The sequence below is a fragment of the Caretta caretta genome, chromosome 10 (genome assembly GCF_965140235.1).
Source record: "Caretta caretta isolate rCarCar2 chromosome 10, rCarCar1.hap1, whole genome shotgun sequence".
NCBI lineage: Eukaryota > Metazoa > Chordata > Testudines > Cheloniidae > Caretta > Caretta caretta.
Genome location: NC_134215.1, coordinates 36,154,704 through 36,177,226, shown reverse-complemented (window position 1 = coordinate 36,177,226; position 22,523 = coordinate 36,154,704). Strand labels below are relative to the sequence as shown.

The window sequence follows — 22,523 nt, the reverse complement described above, 5'->3', positions numbered from 1 at the left end:
CACCCCCTCCTACACCCCCAACACTCTGCCAGAGCCCCCTCCTGCACCCAAACTCCCTCCTAGAGCTTGTACCCCTCACGCCCTGCCCCAGGCTCAGTCCAGAGCCCCCTCCCACACTGCGAACCCCTCGGTCCCAGCCCAATGAAAGTGAGTGAGGGTGGGGGAGAGCGAACGACGGAGATAGGGCAGGATGGAGTGAGCAGGGCAGGGCTTTGGGGAAGGAGCAGGGTAGATCTTGGGTTGTCCTTAGACTCAAAAAGTGATCTTGGGCATAAAAAAGGTTGGAGACCGCTGGACTACGGGGATGCAGCTAGTGTCTTATCCTGACGGCCTTACCACATCATGGAGGGCTGGAGCCAGCGGCCTGAATGAGGGGACTTCATTTTGTACTTGCTTCACTTTCCTCATCTGTTGTTCTTAGTGCTGGGAGGCAGCATGGTCTAGTGGATAGAGCACAGGCCTGGTTATGTAGCTTTGTACTTCGGACGTTCCTGCAGAATGAGAGACATTGTACTCAAAGCAAACATCTTCGGGGGGTGGGTCACGCCTGGTCCTGGGTTTGTATGTGTCTTCAGAGACTCGGGAAATGCCTCTCTGGGCTTAGTTCCCTCTAATAGGAACCTGACTGGCCTGAATCAGCCAAAGGGCTGTGTTTCTCCCTGGCCTCCCAGTCAGGGAAAGTCGCTCTGATTGCAGAAATGAAACTTGCAAGTGATTAGCAGGCCAGTTAAAATGGCTGTTGTCTGAGGGCTAGTTCTGTGTGTGGAGCTGGGTCCATGTCACTGGCTTAGCAACTAGACAATGATAACTGAGACGCTGGTTGCTGCTGAGAGATGGCCGCATCCCTGTAGCCTCCTGAGCTAGCAAGCTCTGTAGTCGTGCAGTCCTGCAACTGGCAGTGTATCTTGGCTTCTGTTTATGGAGCCGGATGATGATTTTGGACAAAGTCCAGAAGGCAGTTAGAGGGTCAATACAATGATGATGCCCTGGGAGGCAGCCTGCCTGCCAGGGGAATGTTGTAAAACTATCAGACAATCACAACGCTGACTCTGAGCATGGCCTCTGAAACACTCCTCCATCATACAGGGCCAGATCATACTGGGTGTAACTCCAGGGGCGGCAATAGGTTTACCCCAGGGTTGAATCTAGCCCATGACATGTCAGTTATTTCATTGATTCCCAAACCCCAGAGGGACAGAAACCGGCAGGCTGATGGCCAGTAAATGCCAAAGTGAGGCAGCTGCCCCAGGTAGATGTGTGTGGGGGCAGGGGCAGCTTGTCCGCTCACACAGGGGAATCAAACATGGGCCAGATGCATTGGCAGCAGTGCGTGGATGCCAAGGGCATCAGGCAAGATTAGCTGTGTTGCCAGTCCCCCAAATGCTACCCCTTTCAGAGATTCACATGCCAGGTGAGCCTCCCTCTTTCTAAGAAACAGTATTTCCGTGGATGCGTTGGGTCTGGAAGCCCATCCTGGCCAGGTCCCCCTCTACTCTTGGGATATGCTTCGGGCAGCTGGCCCCAGCAGGACTTAGACAGCCAGTTTGCGCCCCTCTCCTTATTTCCGCCACCCTGCGGGCCCCCGAATTGCTCACAGGCCTCAGCCCTCTTCTGGCCTTAGTGCTGTCCCAGCATGCATGTCCTAGAACCTGTGTGGGCAGGGAGGTTCTACCTCCCATGGGGGCTCATCAGCCTCTGGTAAGACAGGTGAGCTGGAATGGACTCCCCACCCCTTCTGCACAGGGCAGGCCATGCTCCTCCAGGCAGGTAGCAGTGGCTGGAGCTGGAGCAGGGGACTCTGCTAGGGAGAGGAATTCTTACTTTATCAACAGTATTTTGAAGAAACAACAAATAATTCATAGCCAGTCAGGTCCTCGCACCCCCCTCCCTCCCAGTAACCATCTTCCCCTCCCCAGGGGTGTGCATCACCGTGTGGGAAGGAAGTATGGTCTTTTTGGCTCTGGAGTGGGACACCTGGGCTCAATTCCTGGCTCTGCCACAGACTTCCCTGTGTGACCTTGCTCAAGTCACTTAATGCCTTGTCTCCCCATCTGAAGAATGGGGTGATCCTTCCCCACTGTGAGAATAAAATCCTTTAATGTTTTTGAGGTGCTGAAGGTACTACGGGGATGGGAGGCAAGGGGGATAATCTCCTGTGTGGGCTGCCTTGCTGCATTCACTCCTGTTTGTTATAGGTCCAGGAGGAATCGGCCATTGTAGGAAGGAAAACAATCTATGAAAGGTGGAGGGAGGGGAATACAAACACACCCATGAAGAAAGTATCAAGGTTCAACTCCAGTGCATCGATCCTTTCAACAGGGATAGCGAAATGCATCAGTATGAATCTTCTGACAGGAAAACCAACCCTATTCTGTCCTTGGGTTTAAATTGTGATCCTTCCTAATGTGAATCAATATACTTGTGGGCCAGATTAACTGATTGTTGGAAGCATTTACACAAATTGCGCACCAGTTTGGAGATGATTTAACAGCTTGGTGGCTGCTCCAGGTGATGTTCAGGGGTGGGGCTGGGGCACCTGAACAAGCAGTTGTACAACAAATTGAGTAATAACATCTTCCTTCCATCTTTGGATCTCAAAGCACTTCACAAGCCTTTATTAAGCCTCCCCTTACCCCAGTGAAGTACATAAATAATATCAAACTCTTCTATAGCACTTTTCATCAGTAGATCTCCAAGTGCTTTATAAAGGGGGAAACTGAGGCACAGGGAAGTGAAGTAATTTGCTCAGGGTCAGCCAGGTGACAGATATGGGACTAGAACCCAGGTCTCCTGAGTCCCAGTGCTCTATCCCTGAGGCCATACTCCTCTGAGATGTTCTGCTAATTTTATCAATGGGCAGATGGAGGCAAAGTGACTTGCATGAAGTTCCATAGCAATGTAGTGGCACAGCAGGGAATAGAACCTGTGAAGTCCTGATTCCCTGTCGTCTTCTAAGCATTGTAAGACACGACCCAATATAATGATGCTGTGCACCGTCACCTCCTTTGTGCCCTTCCTCCCCCTCCCCTTCAGTATATCCTAAATGCTGCTGCCAAGATTCTTATCCCCCTCCCCAGATCATCTCATTCCTACAGTCTTTTCCTTCACCCCTTCTCAGGTCTCGTCTACATTAGAAAATTAGACCGACCCAGCTGCATCACTCGGGGTGTGAAAAATCCACATCCATGAGCGCTGGATTTAAGCCCAACTAAGTCCCTGTGTCGACAGCACTAGCTACCACCTTTTGGTGAGCCCCTCCGGTTGCTGAAAAGCTACAGTGGCGGTCGTGTTTTAAGTGTAAATGTAGCCTAAGATACCCTTACTGGCTTCCATTCTCCTTCATGTTCAAGACTCAGCGCAACTATTCCCTCCTGTTTCTATCTATACATCAACTCTTCTCCTCCTCCTTAGACTTGCTGTTCCTTTACCCAGTCCCAACTTCACTTCTCCTTTCCCGCTGCTCCTCATGCTTAAAGCAGCATCTCTATTGGGGATCTGATCCAAAGCCCATTGAATGATTCTCACTGACTTCAATTGGCCTGGGATGAAGGCCTTAATGAGGTGATATGGTCTGGTGGATTGAGAGTGGAACTGGGCCTATGGGCCAAGAACTCTACATTTAATTCAGCTCTGTCACTGATTTACTGAGTGACCTTGGGCAAGTCACTTAATCGTGCTGTGCCTCAGTTTCCCTATCTATAAAATGAGGGTGATGATACTTTGCTGCCTCCTGGGATGGCTGTAGCGGGTAATGTTTGTATGGCCTTGGGAATCATAAAGCGATAGACATGGTAAGTACAAGTATTGACACTTGTCAATGGGGCATTCCATGTACTCAGGGAAACTCTGTGGCTGGAATAACACCCTACTTGGCTTGTTGTGTATTGTGCTTTACTGCCTTGTGCCTCCAGACTATAAACTCTTTGGGTATGACTTCACTTAAGGTTTTAATGCCGATGAACTTATTAGTTATCATGTCTGAACATTCTACACTAGGGGTGGCCAACCTGTGGCTGCGGAGCCGCATGCGGCCCTTCAGAAGTTAATATGCGGCTCCTTGTATAGGTGCTGACTCTCTGGGGCTGGAGCTACAGGTGCCAACTTTCCACTGCTCAACCCCAGGCCCTGCCCCCACTCCACTCCTTACCCCAAAACCCCCTCCCCTGAGCCTGCTGCACCCTTGCTCCTCCCCTCTCCATCCCAGAGCCTCCTGTACACTGTGAAACAGCTGATTGCAGCAGGCAGGAAGGAGTGGGAGGTGCTGATCGCCAGGTTGCCAGAGGGCGGAGATGCTGGGGGTGGGGTCAGGGATAGGCTGATGAGGGCTGCTGATCTATGACTCTGGCTCTTTGGCAATGTACATTGGTAAATTCTGGCTCCTTCTCAGGCTCAGGTTGGCCACCCATGTTCTACATGCTTCCTATTCCAGGACGAAGCCCGCGGTTTACCACAAACCTTTGTGGCCAGAGATGTGGAGTGCCCAGACTAGTGCATTCACATGTGTTAACTCGAGTTAAATGTCAACTCAGTTAACTTGATATTAAAACTCCAGTGTAGGCTAACTTCTGAGGCAGCGGCTTTGGACTCAGGCGCATTCTCCCTGCTGTACGGGGTGCATGCCGCACCTCTAGTTCTATGTAAAAGTGTTGTTGCATCTAGGGTTTGAGTGATTGACAGCTAAGTGGCCTTAACCATTATAGATGTAGTGTGATTGGCTGTCATGCTTGGAGCTGCTGTAGTGTTCTACTATAAACTGTCCAGTATTTACATTAAAACCAAACGAGGTGACTTTGCAGATGTACTATCAGATTCCAGTGCTGCTGAATAGCCCCACAGCTGGGCATGCTCTGTGCTGGTCGGATTCCCACTATTCTTGATGCCCTGCTGTAATCTGCAGCTATTCCACTTTGTGCTGTGAACCTGTCAGATCTCATCATCTAATCAGACTCCGTGCTTTGATGTATAGTGGCCTCCAGGGAATTGCTGAGGAGCTGCAAGAAGTGGTGTTAGAGGTGCTCCTTCCCCCTGTGTCAGAGCTGACCTGCTTATAAAGACCTCTTTTTGCTGGAGGAGGAGAATTAACCTTATTATGCTCTGACTTAATGCCAGCTCCGCTTGCCCCATTCATCTCCTTTTTCCATTTGAATGCATTATTGTTCTTCACTCCCAGCCCTAAGCTATTGGGTAATGCTGCTGTCCTTCACCCCAGTGGTACTAAATCACCAAGCACCCCTTTCCATCCTTGCAAGAATGCAGTGTCATAATTTGATGTCTGTGGAGTGCCCAGAGATGGCCAGGAGAGCCATGTATTTCCTGTTTGTTTGTTGCATGCAATTGCCCTTATCTCTAGGAAGGGTTATCTGTGTACAAGAGGTGAAGAGGGTGGGGAATGACGTGTCATGAGTTGAGTACTCCTGCATCCATCAGGACTTTATATCAAAACCTTGCTAGGATTCATAGAATCATAGAATATCAGGGTTGGAAGGGACCTCAGGAGGTCATCTAGTCCAACCCCCTGCTCAAAGCAGGACCAATCCCCAATTAAATCATCCCAGCCAGGGCTTTGTCAAGCCTGACCTTAAAAACTTCTAAGGAAGGCGATTCTACCACCTCCCTAGGTAACGCATTCCAGTGTTTCACCACCCTCCTAGTGAAAAAGTTTTTCCTAATATCCAACCTAAACCTCCCCCACTGCAACTTGAGACCATTACTCCTTGTCCTGTCCTCTTCTACCACTGAGAAGAGTCTAGAACCATCCTCTTTGGAACTACCTCTCAGGTAGTTGAAAGCAGCTATCAAATCCCCCCTCATTCTTCTCTTCTGCAGACTAAACAATCCCAGTTCCCTCTGCCTCTCCTCATAAGTCATGTGTTCCAGACCCCTAATCATTTTTGTTGCCCTTCGCTGGACTCTCTCCAATTTATCCACATCCTTCTTGTAGTGCGGGGCCCAAAACTGAATACAGTACTCCAGATGAGGCCTCACCAATGTCGAATAGAGGGGAACGATCACGTCCCTCGGTCTGCTGGCTATGCCCCTACTTATACATCCCAAAATGCCATTGGCCTTCTTGGCAACAAGGGCAGACTGTTGACTCATATCCAGCTTCTCGTCCACTGTCACCTCTAGGTCCTTTTCCGCAGAACTACTGCCTAGCCATTCGGTCCCTAGTCTGTAGCTGTGCATTGGGTTCTTCCGTCCTAAGTGCAGGACCCTGCACTTATCCTTGTTGAACCTCATTCAAACTGGCTTGTTTCACTATTAACTCCCCAGGCCTTTTTGGTTTGTTCACCCTGTGCTTCATGCCACAAAACCCAGATGACAAGATCTTGGAGGCCGGGATTCTCTCTTCCCTTTGCCTGTTCAGCATCTAGCACAATTGGGTCTTGGCTTGATTGGGTCCCTCTGCCAATGCAATGCAAATAATGGTCATCACTTTTGCCTTTGGCTATGACTACAGTGAAATGCAGTGGACTCACTATGTGTAGTACTGGCGTATGTGAGCAGTAATTTCCCTCCCAGTGCTAAATTGATCCCCTGCCTCCCAATCTAACTGGTTTTCCCTCATTTCTCCTGCAGAAGCGACAGATTTTGGTAACGGTCATAGAAATGTGCTTGCCGTTGCTGTTTGCCGCAATCCTCATTGCACTCCGCAACAGAGTGCATTCGATCAGCCACCCCAATGCCACTATCTACCCCAGCCAGTCAGTGGACGAGCTGCCATGGTTTTTCCATCACCGGAAGCTCAACCCCTGGGAGCTAGCTTACATCCCCTCCAACAGCACTGCTGTGAAGAGCATCGCGGAGGCGGTGGAAAAGGCGTTGCACATCAATATCAAAGGTTAGAATGGGCTGAGGGTTCCTGGAGGGGAGGGAGGTCTTTTAAGTGTAGAAACTGGTGTGTACATGTGTGTGGGCACGCGTTTCGTATGGCCTTATGCAGAAAAGCATTTAAGCATGTTCGCTTTGCTGAAGAGAGATGGGATTATCTTAAATGATCATAGATCATAGCATATCAGGGTTGGAAGGGACCTCAGGAGGTCATCTAGTCCAACCCCCTGCTCAAAGCAGGACCAGTCCCCAATTTTTGCCCCAGATCCCTAAATGGCCCCCTCAAGGATTGAACTCACAACCCTGGGTTTAGCAGGCCAATGCTCAAACCACTGAGCTATCCCTTCCCCCTAATGCTTTTAAAATGCTTTTAAAGCTAAGCATGTGCGTAAGTGCTTTGCTGAATTGGGATCTGTGATGAGGCTGTTTTAAGTGTCCTGGATGCAGCTTCAGAAGGGAATGGAAATTGCTCTTAGTTAAACATTTCTAGTGTCCAGAATTCAAAATCCAGTGCAGGCATCAGGTGACAGTGATGTGGCTGGCTTCATCTTAAGAGCTGAGCCTTCTGCTATTGTAATTAAAGTAGTCACTTAAAAACCAGACTTCTTCTCTGGAAGTTTTCACCTCCTGTCAAAGTAGTACCTGAGAGAGACTAACAGAAGGAGATTAGAAAAACTAGCAATCTCCTTTATGCTGCTTGTTTATTTTGTGCATTTGACAGCTCTTTGTCTAGTCAGTTTCTCTGGTTTCCCCCTATGATAGGGAGAACCAGCTGAAAACATTTTCTGTTGGAAAATGCTGATTCAGCTAAATGGAAATGTTTTGTGGGAACATTTCACTTTTGTCAAAATTTTCAATGGAAAATTATGGAACTACTTCATTTTCACTCCTGTGTTCTGTTGTGACATCTTCTGACCTTATCAGAATATTTTGTTGTCATTTTGAGTGTTTCTGAAATATTTTGGAAGTTTCATTTTGTGGAACATTTTCTTTTCATTCCAATTTGGCAAACAAGTGAATGTTGGAATTTCCCACGGAATGGAAATTCCCTTTTCCATCAGCTCTAATGATCTGTATCTCCCTGTAGTTTGCACGGGTCTTTCACCCAGCACTGGAGAGAAAAACCTTTAAAAATAGGGAAATGGGGTTTTTGCAACCATAGGAATTGTCAGGGAGATTCAAGACTGGATCCCGAAATTGCTTTTTAACTCCCTTTTCATATTGTTTAGGCTTCCAAGTTTGCAGCATCCCTTTAACAGCATAAACTCGATGGGATCAGTACCAGACCTTCCACCTTAGCCAACATTTGATTTGTTCTGGTCTTGAGTTAGTTTAATGCCAGTAAAAGGTGCCAGATTCTACCCAGGCGAGTGAAGTTCTCTGGATAGCTACACACTAGCTACAGCTTGCCAGCAGCAATGCAAAGTTCCTCACTCCCTACCCTGGCTGAACCTTGTTGGAGGGAGCCCTTCTAGCCCTAGAAGAGCTGTCCCAGACCAGAATCACATTGTCATGTGATGGGTTTGGTGAGCCTGCTCTGGGGAGGGTCCTGACATTGTTGGCCACAAAAGGAGGGGCGGAGTTGGTAGAACCATTGGTAGGCCTTGCCTAAGAAGAGTCTGAGTGTGGCTGGGCTTTCTTGTGCATGAATCAAACTCTCCCGTTGTTTTTTCTTTAAGTATTGGGGGGCAGGGTGAGCTTCCTTTCTTGTGACAGGAGAAGAACAGAACCCCTAGGTACCAGGAGCTGGCACTTCTGGCATGGGTGGGGATGGAGCATCATACTGGGAGCTGCCTTCAAGTGGGAGACGGAGCCAATGTCTCTGATCAAAGCAGAGCTCGGAAATCATCCCACTACCCACCATGCTCCCCATGCAGCCTGTTAGGACTGAAACTCAAAAGCCCTTGGCTCGGAAACATCCCAGTGCGCTCCCTCACAGCCGCGGAGCCCACCCCCATCATAGGCAGCTCATTGCGTGGATTTCCCTCCTCTGCAGCTCAAGGGTTCCCTTCGGAGAGGGAGTTTGAGGACTACGTGAAGTTTGATAACCGCTCGGGTAATGTGCTGGCCGCCCTCGTTTTCAAACACTGCTTCAATCAGAGCAAGGACCCCTTGCCGCTGCAGGTAAGTGAATCTGCAGGCCAGGCCCTTTCAGAAGTGAGCATCCTCCCCCATCACAAAGGCCGGCGCTCCTCGGAGCTATGTGGTGACCCCCACGGCCGCCGCAATGTGACATGAGAGAGAGGGTGTCCTGGTTACAATGTTACGGTGCACCGAGCGGCTCACGCTTCCATGTTGGGCTAGCTCCAGGAGCCATGAGCACTTCCTAGTGCCACGGTGGCAGAGGAGAGTACCGAGGTTACCATAGTGATGAGGGCCATCAAAGTACCCAGATAGCTATATGAAAGACAGCACCTCCCCGGCACTGCGCCCCCAGTGCTAAATGCAGAATGGGGGGACTGGTATCCTTTCAACTGTCCAGGCCAGAGACAGCAGGCCTGTAGTGATGCTTTTGGAGGAAGACTGCCTCACAATGGTCTTTTGGGGTGCTCCGAGCTGCACCTCCCTTTTCTTCTCACTGGTGCGCTCTGTCGTGCTCTGATTCTCTGTTGCCTCCTCCACAATCCCCTAATTTTTTTCTGACTCCAATGCCCTTCTCGTTCTGTTGCCTTGTAGGTTAATTATCAACTGCGCTTCAAATACAGCCCTCGGAATGCCCCCCGGAACGAGCAGACAGGCTTGAACCCCAACCTCGACCGTGACTGGCACACCAGCTACCTGTTCCCACTTTTCCAGTTACCGGGCCCCAGAGAAGCCAAGTTCCCTGATGGAGGGACTCCAGGTGAGCAGCATCTCTCTGGGGTTCATAGATTCCAAGGCCAGAAGGGACTATTGTGATCATCTAGGCTGACCTCATGCACGGCACGGGCCAGAGACTTGCCCCAAAACAATTTCCAGAGCAGAGCTTTTAGAAAAACATCCCATCTTCATTTAAAAACTGTCAGTGCTGGAGAATCCACCACAACCCTTGGTAAATTGCTCCAATGGTTAATTACCCTCATTGTTAACAATTTAGAGCTTATTTCCTGTCTGAATTTGTCTAGCTTCAACTTCCAGCCATTGAATCATGTAATAGCTTTTTCTGTTAGACTGAAGCACGTATTATCAAATATTTATTCCCCATGTAGGCACTTAGAGACTGTGATCAAGTCACCCCTTAACCTTCTCTTTGTTAAGCTAAATAGACTCAAGGGCTCTATCTATCACTATAAGGCAGGTTTTCTAATCCTTTAATCGTTCTCATGGCTCTTCTCTGACCCCTCTCCAATTTATTAAAATCCTTCTGGAACTGTGGGCCCCAGAACTGGACCCAGGATTCCAGCAGTGGTTGCACCAGCGCCATATACAGAGGTCAAATAACCTCTCTGCTCCTACTGGAAATTCCCCTGTTTATGGATCCCAGGATGGCATTAGCCCGTTTCTCCACAGTATCGCACTGGGCGCTGATGTTCCGCTGATTATCCATCATGACCCCCAAATCTTTTTCAGAGTCCCTGCTTCCAGGGATAGTTCCCCATCCTGTACATGTGGCCTACGTTCATTGTTCCTGTATGTACACACTCACATTTAATCCTATTAAAATGCACATTGTTTGCTTGAGCCCAGTTTACCAAGTGATCCAGATTGCTGGACCCCACTAGAGAAACACTTGTTTGATTCCCCATTTACAGTTACATTTTGAGGCCTGCCAGCCAGCCAGTCTTCAGTCCATATAAGTGTGCCATGTTCATTTTATATCTGTCTAGTTTTTAATCAAAATGTCACGCAGTAATAAGTCAAATGCCTTACAGAAGTCTATTACATCAAACTACTGCCACCTTTATCAACCAAACTTGTAATCTCCTAAAAAAGTCAAGTTAATTTGACAGGAACTGTTTTTTATAAATGCATATTAATTGGCACTAATTACATTATCCTCCTTTAATTCTTTATTAATCAGGTCCTGTATCTTTCACTCCATTATCTTTCCTCAGATTGATGTCAGACTGACAGGCCCATAGTTAGCTGGGTTTTCCCGTTTATCCTTTTTAAGTACTGGCACAATAGCTTTTTTGCAATCTTCTGGAACTTTCTCTATGTTCCAAGACTAAGGTCTTGTCTGCACTGGCAATTAACAGAGCTGCAACTTTCTCACTCAGAGCTTTGGCCCCTAGGCGAGATACTGGAAAGCCTTTACTTTTCGCTACCCTTGTGGTTTTGGCTGCGAGAGGCAGCATGGAAATCAGAGAGGAGCAAATAAAGCCAAGCTTGGGATACTGAACTTGCCCGAAGATGGGAGCTGGGCTGAATTGCTGCACACGTTGCAATTTGGTTCTGGGCAGAGGCACGGCTCCCCCCAGTTCCATTGGGAAAGCGTGGACTGTTATTATGCGGACCGCCAGAAGAGTTGCTGACCTCCCCACTTTAAGTCAGTTGTGGAGTTAAACCACTGAAACAGCACGGAGAGACTATCACAGTGATGAAGGACAAAGCTGTGATTCTCTTACAACATACATCATACTAGGGAGGGGCACATACCTGTGTAGGTACAAGACATGGCAGGTACAGTGGTGTAGCAAGAGGGAAACAGAAATGGAACGAGCACAGTGAAGCCATTGTGCCGAGCAGCACAGCACATCTTGTCACCCCCTTGCCTCAGAAATCACCTGTGTATATCAGAGGCCCAAATCTCCTCCTACCAGGTCTGAGCCAGGGAATAAAACTTACAGCCCCTTGTTACAGAGAATAAGGGAATGTCTGCATCCAGCTGCTTGTCTGCCAGCGCATGATGATCGCTGACGGCACATTTGCCAGGTGGTTCCAGTTTACTAGAGCAGAGGTACTGAAAAGGCATGAGGTATTTGAGGCTAGTTGGGTTATTTTAGAGAGGACAGTCTCCCTGGCTTGCAGACTATTGAACCACAAAGTATAAAACAAAAAATCTACTAAAGTTAGACATTTTTAAATCAGCAGGCCCAGGTAACTTGCATCCAAGAGTTTTAAAAGAGCTGGCCAAGAAGCTCACTGGACCATTTATGTTGATGTTCAGTAAGGGCTAGTTTACGCTGGCAACGCTAAAGTGCTGCCACAGCAGTGCTTTAATGTGCCATGTGTGGTTGTGATGCAGTGCTGGGAGAGTTCAGTATCCCCAGCTTGGCTACATTTGCTCCTCTCTGATTTCCATGCTGCCTCTTGCAGCTAAAACCACAAGGATAGCAAAAAGTAAATGCTTTCCAGTATCTTGCCTGGGGGTCAACTCTCTGGGCTGTGCAGAGGCACGTCGAGAGCTGTAATGAAATGCTGTTAGCTGGAGCTGCATGAAAGCTGATTTTCGGAGCAGTCCTTCTCCCCCTGAAATCACTAGCCAGGCTGAGTCGGGGCACTCTCCTTCCGCAAGGCCATGGCTTCTGTCCCTGCAAGTGGGGCAGAGAATGTGGGTGTAGTTCCCTACAGAGCCCATCAGTGCCATTTCTTAAAGGCTCTGTGTGTGTGTGTGTGTGTGTGTGTGTTCACTTGGTTTTGCACTGATAACTCTTCAGCAAACTAATGGTTTGTATGTTACTTTGAAGCTGGGAAGAGGGCACTGTGAGCTCCACAGCACGGAGTGGCTGTATGTCCACTGACACATTATGCTTCATAAGGAGGCAGCGTTCTCCAGACAGGGTTCCAATTAGCATCAATTAGTCCCTCTACCAGCCAGTTTCACCTCAGTCACCCTTTTGTTTCCATTGGGCAGCGGCAGAAACGGCATGGGGTTTATCTCTACCTCTTTGCTGTCCTTCGTCCTGCAGAGCCTGTCTAAGATGCTCACATGTTTCCCATCACTGCAGTAGCTGAGCAGCTGGCAATCTTTAATGTATTTTTCCTGTGAGGCAGGACAGTGCTATTATCCCCATTTTGTACGGATGGGGAATGGAGGCCTGGAGAAGTTTAGTGGTGGTCAGGGTCATGCAGGGTGAGGAATCAAACCTGGGTCTCCTGAGTCTCCGACTAGTGCCCTGAGGTCAACAGAAAACCTTTAAGATCGAAAGAAGTAAAAACTCAGCTGGGGATGTGGACTCTGGGGTGGGGCTGGGGATGAGGAATTTGGGGAATAGGAGGGTGCTTTGGGCTGGGACCGAGGGGTTCGGAGGGCGGGAGGGCGATCAGGGCTGGGGCAGGGGATTGGGGCGCGGGAAGGGGTGCAGGCTGTGACTGGGGGTGTGGGCTTTGGGGTGGGGCTGGGGATGAGGGGTTTGGGGTGCAGGAGAATGCTCCGGGCTTGGAGCGAGGGGTTCCGAGGGCGGGAGGAGGATCAGGGCAGGGGATTGGGGCATGGGGGAAGGCTCCGTGTGGAGCGGCCCCCAACCCTGCTTCCCAGCTGGAGCACTGGAGGGGGGCCATGCCGCGGCTTCTGGGAGCTGCACCCTACCCTGCTCCCTGGCTGGAGCACCGGAGCGGGGCCATGCGGCTGCTTCCACAAGCCGTGTGGAGCGGCCCCCTACCCTGCTCCCCGGCTGGAGAGCCAGAGTAGGGCAAGCCCCGCTCCCCAGCGGGAGCTCAAGGGCTGGCTTAAAACGGCTGGCTGGCCACCCCTCCAGTGCTCCAGCCGTAGTTTGCCCACCCCTGGTTTAGAGTGTAAGCTCTTTGGGGCAGGTTGTGTGTTTGTACAGCACCTAGCACCGTCAGGTCCAGTTCCATGTCTGGGCGCCCAGTCATTATGCTAATACAAATAACACAGTGCGCACCCATTTGCCGGCAGGAAGCATTCACCTATTGGGGCAGCCGGCTGCCCCATTCCTGCAGTGCCTCTCACTCGTCGCCCTGTGCTTCCTCACAGGTTACATCCGGGAAGGGTTCCTGGCCGTGCAGCATGCTGTGGACAGAGCCATCATGCAATACCATGCCAACACCTCTACCACCCGCCTGCTGGAGGGGGTCACTGTGACCGTTCGGCGCTTCCCCTACCCCCCATACGTCAATGACCTCTTCCTACTGGCCATCCAGAACCAGCTGCCCCTGCTGCTCATGCTGAGCTTCACTTATACCTCGCTCAACATCGTCCGTGCCGTTGTGCACGAGAAGGAGAAAAAGTTGAAGGTAAACGCCAGGCAGATGGCCAGGGCACTGTTGGCTTCCTGGCAGGCTGAGCTGCTGCTGCGGCAGTGACACTGTGCGCTGTTGCCAGAGTGTTCGAGTCTGGGGGAGATCAGCACCGTGGCTTCCAAGATGGAATGGCGCTTGAGTGGTCACCTGATGTTCCCGTGCGGTGGGAGGGGAGCGTATTGGGAAGGTGAGCCGGCAAGGTCGCTCTGCTCTGCTGGCCAGCTTGCCCCAGCAGCCTGGCCCTGCACCTTGGAGGAGGCTGCTTGTCTGTGCCCCTGGTAGCCAGCTGTGAGGAGAACACAAGGGGAAACTATGCTGTCCTGGGCTGTGGAGGGAGACCTGAGCACTCCACATGGGCTGGAGTCTGGTGGAACAAGGGAGAGGAGAGGGATGGGGAAGCGAGGGAGTGGGCGGAAAATGGTGTGCAAAAGGAGATGTCAAAAAATAGCCCTGGAGGAAAAACAACTAATGGCAAGAGCCTTGCTTAGCTTCATGCAGTGCAATCTCATTGGAAGGATTAAAAAGCCTGTGATCAGTTTGGGCTCGGTCTCTAAGCACAGGCACAGATAACTCTGATTAGCTGATTTAGCTGATCGCCATATTTGGGGTCGGGAAGGAATTTTCCTCCAGGGCAGATTGGAAGGCCCTGGAGGTTTTTCGCCTTCCTCTGTAGCATGGGGCACGGGTCACTTGCTGGAGGATTCTCTGCTCCTTGAGGTCTTCAAACTACAATTTGGGGACTTCAATAGCACAGATATAGATGTGAGGTCTTTTTTAGGAGTGGTGGGTGAAATTCTGTGGCCTGCATTGTGCAGGAGGTCAGACTAGATGATCATAATGGTCCCTTCTGGCCTAAATATCTATGAATCTATGAATTAACTGCTTAGCTTACCCATGCCAGATACGTTCTAAAGGTTTTAAGCTGCTGAATTGTAAACAAAATCCCACTCTTGCTAGGAAAGCGGGTTTGTGGAGGGCTAGTGAATTCCAAGGAGGAAGGTAGCTGATCCTGCTGCAGGAATTCAGCTCTGCCGCCTTGCCGCGCAGCTTTGTCTGTTTGGCGAGGCTCTTAGATCTGGTGGCAGTGGCAGGCGGGTTGCTGTCTTGCGTCTGAGTCTGATGCCTAAAGTGTGGTTCTGGAGGAGATAGAAACAGTTGTGAGTTCTGGTGGCTTGGGGGCATAGTGAGGTTTGTTGCGGGGGGGAGTTCTTTAGCGTCTGGGCACGATGCATTGTTTCATATCAAGAGACTGGTGTCTAGGCAACCATGAGCTCAGGTAACTCAGTCACTAGAGCATCAGATTGTTACTCTGAGGGTCCAGGGTTCAGTTCCTCTTTGGTTGGTGAGATTTTTCTTGGGTTGTGCAGGAGGTCAGACCAGATAATTCTATGGTCCCTTCTGGCCTTATCCTCTATCCAAATGGGTTTGGGTCTCCACCCAGTACTCCCGGGGAACCTTGCTCTTCTTGCCACCCCAGCGTGACCCCTGTGTCATCCAGAGTCACTGGTGGTGGTTGTTCAGAGACAGGCTAGGATTTAAAATAGAACTGCACATGGGTGACAGCTGCACGGTGCTTGCCCACATTGGGCCTGGTTCTAGCACATGGTGCCCGGTTCTCATCAGCCACCTCTTTCTGTCCCACTATGGAAAATCCGATCGTGGTGCTCTCAGCAGGCAGCTGTCTGCCTGCCTGCCTGCCAGCGGCTGGCTGCCATGGCACAGGGTAATGCGCAGCTTGTGTTGGCCTCCCACAGGAGTACATGCGAATGATGGGCCTCAGTAACTGGCTGCACTGGAGCGCCTGGTTCCTCATGTTCTTCCTCTTCCTCCTGGTGTCCATCTTCTTCGTCACAGTGCTTTTCTGTGTCAAGGTGAGTGTCCTGGCTCAGGCTTCCAAGGTATATGTCAGAACCACCCTGGGGATGGCGGTGGGGGAGCTGGTAGCTTTCTTGCATGGACAGACATCTTCAGGTGGCTTTAGATTGCAGGTGGAGGGCGCTGTCCTAGGCCCTTAGACTCAAAGATGCTGCTGAATTATATTTCCCCACCGCTCTCCACTCCTTCGATCCAGGCAGCTTTTCTCTTCACTATCCCAAACCAGGGGGAAAGGGGCAGCTGTGGGGTAAGACTTCGAAGTCAATATTGCTGGTAAGGGGGGTGCCTGCCCCTTCTCGGAATGGGGAAGTTCATTTTGCTACTTCAGGCTGGGCCTTTGCTGCATTCGATTTTGTAAATGTTTGAATCCCCCTCTGCAGACAGCATAGCTTGCTTTTCATACAGCCTGTGATATGCCACAGGGTATCATTGAGGCCAACAGCTTAGCAGGATTCAGAAAGGGATGGGACATTCGTATGGTTAGCAGGAACATCTGATTATTAAAGGATTCAATCACGCAGGGTTTTTGAAGTGATCTAAACCCTCCTGCTTCAGGTTGTATGCAGCCTTAACCAATGGGAGGGAACTTCCCTCATGGGCAGGCTATCCCAGAACTGCTGGGGAAGGGTTTCCTCTGCCTTCCGCTGGAGCAGCTGGTGCTGGCCGGTCAGAAACATGGGTGCTGTACTGGAGGGACCACGGGTCTGATCCAGTCTGGCCATTCCAGTGGTTAGCCTACAGGAGTCCTTGCAGTGTTGGGGGCATAAAGGCCACTCTTCGTTAGAGCCTGATCTACAGTAGGATAATCACAGCTTATAACTCACGCTCAGTGCAGTGGTACAGACTGTAGGGTAGAAAGCTCTTTTTGGTATCTTAAACACAGTTTCTTTATCTCTCTTGACCACTGAGCCCATTCTGTGCCTCCATCTGCACCATGAGGATTGCAGGTCCCAGTTCCCAGGCAAGATGTGTCCATGTGGGTAACAGTACTCATGACCTGGATTTTGTTTGTAGGTAAGCCAGCAGGGGGCGGTACTCGCCAACAGTGACCCAACCCTGGTGTTCACCTTCCTGGTGGTCTTCTCCATCTCCTCCATCTCCTTCAGCTTCATGGTCAGCACCTTCTTCTCCAGAGGTGAGCCCATACTGTTAACCTTTCATGCTGTTTGTCAAAGAGGCTGCTTTGGCTCTGGAACATAGACACCCATATAGAAATGGCACCGTATCCTCTCCCCGTGTGGATCCTAGCTGCCGACTTTACTAAGATCTTCCCATTAGCCCAGCAGAGCCAGACCAGCTCTGGGAGAGTCACCTAGAGTCTGATCTGCCTTGAGAATGATCAACAGAATGATATACCAAGTGGCAATCGGTTAAACCTTGGAAGATGCGGGGAGCTGCATAGGTGTCACTAAGGGGTTTTGTCCTGCGGAACCTTTATTACCAGTGGGGATGTGTGCGAAGGAAAGAGCCCAGCTTGACTCTCAGATCCTATGGACCTTGCAGAGCCAAGTTGTTACTTATAAACAGAGCAGATTTGCTATAGGAGCCACTGAGAGCCAATAAATACAGAGCCCCACAGCTCCATCTTTGCAGTTTCTCTTCACCATGTGGTGGAAGGGGCAGGGGCTGGACTAGTTTCGACAGCACTCATGAGCACTGGTTGTTCTTTGGGGCTAAATATCACAGTGTTGGGCTAGCTCCTCTGAATGCCCCTTGCTGTGTGGGCACTTTGTGGGGAAAAAAGGGGTGACTTGCCCCTCTTCCTCAGCAAAGGGCTGTTGGTTGCTTGTGAGTGGGCAGGGGATTTGACTAGAATTCCTGGCTTTTTCCTGGTATCCTCCCGAATGGAACTTGGGTGGCCCCTGGCTAGTGACTAAAGGAATGAAATCCTGCCTCTAACCTAGTGCCTCCAGCCTTGGAAGGCAGCAAGCTTTATTTGTGTAGGACTGTTGTGGCCCGTGCTTTACAGAGAGTTTGATGCTCTACCAGGGGAGCCATCTGAAGGTTTGATTGTTGTGGGACCTTTGCGCAGTTGTCCATTTGGCACTGGGCATTAAGCATGAGCGCGCTGGGGACAGAGGGATGAGCAGTGTGCCATAAAACCAGCAGAGCAGGTGCATTCCTCTAGGCCAATAACTGCAATGGAAATACCTGCTGGTCTCACTTGTCCATTGTTTGGTCTCCTAATGGCTCTTATTCCTGTTGTATAGGGAACAATCCAAGTGGGAAGGTGACCTCTAGCCAGGCTAGAGAAGCTGTTGCTCTGGATTTTTGTGCTGGGTGAAGAATTCAGGCAAATATTCCATCAGCCCCTCCAGCAGTTTTCCACAGGACACCCAGGGAGCAGTTTGTTCTGAAACAACCCAGTAGGAGAAGCTCTTCCCTATGGGATCTGTGTCAGTGTTGTGGCTTGTAAACATCCCTCTTTCGAATGGGAAGGGTCTGTGTGTTGAATTGCTGATGCTCCTCCCACCTGGTAAGGGCAGGACTCATCTGGTGGAGGAAGGGTTTGGTTTCTTCTGTCTCCTGGTGTGACTTACAAAACCAAGCCTGCTCTCCTCCGCAGATGTGCACTGAGCAGTGGCTTCAGTTTGGGAGGCTGCAGGTGTCCTTGGCTGCCGCACTCTGTATGGTAGGATGCTGGGAAGGGCTCCAAAGCATGTTCTCATTACTGGTAGGCTGTGCAGGGGGCGTGCAGTCACTTGGGCTGTCCGGTTTGATGCTCAGTAAGGGCTGTCAGTGCACATCCCCTTTCACCACTATTATTAAAAGCTGTGGTGCATGGGAAGCTTATATGTCAAACCTTTCCAAACTGGGCCAACACATGCCGTAAGATCTCCCAGAGCCTGCTGAAACGGCATGGTGCAGCCTGATATTCATGATCTGGAGGATGGTGTGGATTGCACCCTCAGCAAGTTTGCAGATGACACTAAGCTGGGAGGAGTGGTAGATACGCTGGAGCGGAGGGATAGGGTCCAGAGGGACCTAGACAAATTAGAGGATTGGGCCAAAAGAAATCTGATGAGGTTCAACAAGAACAATGCAGAGTCTGCACTTAGGATGGAAGAATCCCATGTACCGCTACAGGCTGGGGACCGACTGGCTAAGCAGCAGTTCTGCAGAAAAGGGTCTGGGGATTACAGTGGATGAGAAGCTGGATATGAGTCAACAGTGTGCCCTTGTTGTCAAGATGGCCAACGGCCTATTGGGCTGCATTAGTAGGAGCATTGCCAGCAGATCGAGGGAAGTGATTATTCCCCTCTATTCGGCACTGGTGAGGCCACATCTGGACTATTGCGTCCAGTTTTGGTCCCCCCACTACAGAACGGATGTGGACAAATTGGAGAGAGTCCAGCAGAGGGCAATGAAAATGATTAGGGGCCTGGGGCACATGACTTACGAGGAGAGGCTGAGGGAACTGGGCGTGTTTAGTCTGCAAAAGAGAAGAGTGAGGGAGGATTTGATAGCAGCCTTCAACTACCTGAAGGGGGTTCCAAGGGGGATGGAGCTTGGCTGTTCTCAGTGTTGGGAGATGACCGAACAAGGAGCAATGGTCTCAAGTTGCAGTGGGGGAGGTCTAGGTTGGATATTAGGAAACACTATTTCACTAGGAGGGTGGTGAAGCACTGGAATGGGTTACCTAGAGAGGTGGTGGAATCTCCATCCTTACAGATTTTTAAGGCCCGGCTTGACATAGCCCTGGCTTGGATGATTTAGTTGGGGTTGGTCCTGCTTTGAGCAGGGGGTTGGACTAGATGCCCTCGAGGTTTCTTCCAATCCTAATCTTCTATGATAGTTAGTGCAGGGAAGTTGGGAGACTCTCCTCTAGTCCCAACTCAGCCTCTGACCTACTGTTTGGCCTGGGCCAATCATTCAATCGCTGTGTGCCTGTTTCCCCATCGTCTTCATGGAGATAACACCCGCCTTTGCCAAGTACTTAAATCTACTTGGATGGAAGCTCTAGAGAAGTGTGCAGTGTCAGTATCCATTTGTGTTTGTCACCACACTGTTGAACATTTGTTTTCTTTTTTCCCCCCCTTCTCTGCACTTGCAGCAAATGTGGCAGCTGCCGCTGGGGGTTTCCTGTACTTTTTCTCCTATATCCCCTACTTCTTTATCTCGCCTCGCTACGACCTGATGTCCCACAGTCAGAAACTGTCGTCCTGCCTCATCTCCAATGTTGCCATGGCCATGGGGGCACAGCTGATAGGCATGTTTGAAGGAAAAGGTGAGTGATTTTCTCTCTCTCACTGCTGTAGTAATGTGCAGGCCCAGCTGGGGAAGCCAAGCACCCGGAAGTCAGCCTGGAGACGTGCCCTGAGCTCTAGAGTTCCAGGACTGGGGATGTTAAGCACTCTGATGCCAGACTGAAAAGTCAGGCTCTAATCTGGCCTCCTTTTTTGAACCGTGAGACTTGACTCTGATCCTGTACCATTGAAGGAGTCTTGCCATTGGCATAAGTGAGAGCAGGAGTCAGTTCTTGGCTTGCTAATCCAAAGGAGGGGATCTGTCAATGCACACACTTACTGGCTTCGAGATTCTGGATAACTGATACCTCTCTGAAGGAGCTGCCTTCAGTTTGTTGGAAGCACCTCATGTCCAAATTGGATCTGGCCAGCAAAGCTAGGATTCTTCTGTGGTTTTGCTTTTGTTAATTACAAAGTTAATACTACTCTGCGGAATGTAATTTCTGACGTTAATTGCATCCAGATCATCTTTCCCCTGCTAATTTCCATGTTAATAAGCAGTCTGTCTCTTTGCGAATTGATGACACTAAGCGGGAGATTGAGACATGGGTAGTATTTTTAGGGGAGAAGACACAAATCACTCTCCTTGGTACAGTGTCAGAAGGTGCAAAAGAGGGTGGATGGTTTGTGATCAAGGGCCCCATTTGGGAATCAGGAGATCCGAGTTCAGCTCCTGTCACTTTCCCTATCTGTGCCTCGGTTCCCCATCTGTAACATGGGGATTGACTGTACATTTGTACCTGGCAAGGGTGCCATGGGCTATAATTTCTAATGTATGAGAGGTGCTTAGACACTACAGTGGAGGCCATGTGGGAGCCCAGATGGGAAATGGTGCAGACTGACGTGAAGATTACACTAACCCAAGCGGTATTTGGCAGGGATGCTGTTCAAAGCACTCCTAAGGGGACACAAGGGGTTTTACAAGCATGTTAGGCAGACCAAATGGTACATGTCTTCAGTGTGGACACGGCACTGAGGCTGGGTGGACTGATCTACACTAGCACTGAATGTTTTCTTTGCCAGCTCGGGGGTCCTGTTCTAGAATAATGTTTTTAGCAATGATTTGATTCCTAGTGCAGGTGGAGTTTTTGAAGCCATACTCGGGGGTGGGAACAGAACAAGGCTGCTGAGAAAAAGGTTATGTAGTAACTTGGGTATTTAGCCAACACATTTTTGCAGATCTTTGTAAATTAAATCCAGACAATAAGTTACAGGCATGTGCTAAACATATTTATCGTGTCTTGCTTTCAGATGTGTTTTCTATCCCCCTGCCTGCCACAAATGCGTGCACAGTGTGCTAGCAGCCAACTTGTATTGTGATACCTTATTTCACAGTCCCGGAGAACGTGCACCACTGTGTATATTCTCCCAGCCTGCGGGTGAGGTGTTACGATGTGTTACTGACTGTAGCTGCACGTTGGCAGATGCAAACGCCATCTTATGTGTTTTCAGGGACCGGCGTTCAGTGGCAGGACCTCATGAAGCCAGTCAGCGTGGATGATAACTTCACCTTTGCACAGGTGCTGGGGATGCTGCTGTTGGACTCTGTCCTCTATGGCCTGGTGGCCTGGTACGTGGAGGCCGTCTTCCCAGGGGAGTATGGCATGCCGCAGCCATGGTACTTCTTCTTGATGGTGAGCACCGCTACTGTGCGCTCCATCGCTGGCAATGTCTGAGATGAAATGCAGGGATTCTGCTCTCACACCCTGCATGTTTAGTATAACGGGGCTTAAATAGGAATACTCTGCCCTGTGTTATACAGGAGGTCAGACTAAAACGATTGCAATGATCTCTTCTGGGCTTAGTTTCAGCATCTGTGCCCCATACTTGACAACCAAAGCCCTGTGCTGCCTTATCTGAAGAGCCTTGCACTGAGAATGAAATGCGCTTTCCAGGTCTTGGCTTCAGATCTTTGGGCTGGGGTTTATTGGCACATGTGATGCTGTGAGTCATGCCACCACACCCCAAACACCTGCGTTAAGGCTCAGAGAGCAGCCATGTAAGTGACTAGATCTTAGGGTTTGAAACCTGGCAGAAACTGAGCTCCGTACAAGAGCAGGTGGTACAGGGCCACCGAGCATGGGCCGTCACACGGTGGTGTTTTCTTTTGCCCCCAAATCCATATCCCAGCATGCTTTCATTTCAGTGCCTGGCTCTGTAGGGCAGGTGGGAGCACACAGAGCCGAGCGCATTCCGCTAGGATACCTGTGTGGGGCTCGGGAGCCAGTTCTCTGCTTGGCAGGTTGGTCTGCAGACTGCTGGAAAGCACAGGGAGTGCCAAGACCCTTCAGATCAGGAAATAGTAACCTGATGCGATGACTTTTGACACTTTCCCCTACAGCATGGAATGGGTCAGGCCCACTCGTGTGGCAGGCAGAGGATTGTGTAGCAGGCAGGAGAGCCAAATACAGGAGTGAAGTCAGGCCCCTCCTTCCAGCTAAGACA

At 50.1% G+C, this 22,523-nt stretch overlaps 1 protein-coding gene across 1 annotated transcript in view; it reads left to right on the top strand.

The window, feature by feature from the left end:
- The window catches only part of ABCA3 (ATP binding cassette subfamily A member 3), an 85,936-nt gene that overhangs the window by 24,946 nt on the left and 38,467 nt on the right, over positions 1-22,523 (top strand). The window contains exons 3-10 of the mRNA XM_048865921.2: positions 6,580-6,841; positions 8,828-8,955; positions 9,508-9,673; positions 13,691-13,950; positions 15,711-15,827; positions 16,846-16,966; positions 19,886-20,059; positions 21,531-21,712. Coding sequence (XP_048721878.1) covers positions 6,580-6,841; positions 8,828-8,955; positions 9,508-9,673; positions 13,691-13,950; positions 15,711-15,827; positions 16,846-16,966; positions 19,886-20,059; positions 21,531-21,712 — 1,410 coding nt within the window. The remainder of the gene's footprint in view (positions 1-6,579; positions 6,842-8,827; positions 8,956-9,507; positions 9,674-13,690; positions 13,951-15,710; positions 15,828-16,845; positions 16,967-19,885; positions 20,060-21,530; positions 21,713-22,523) is intronic.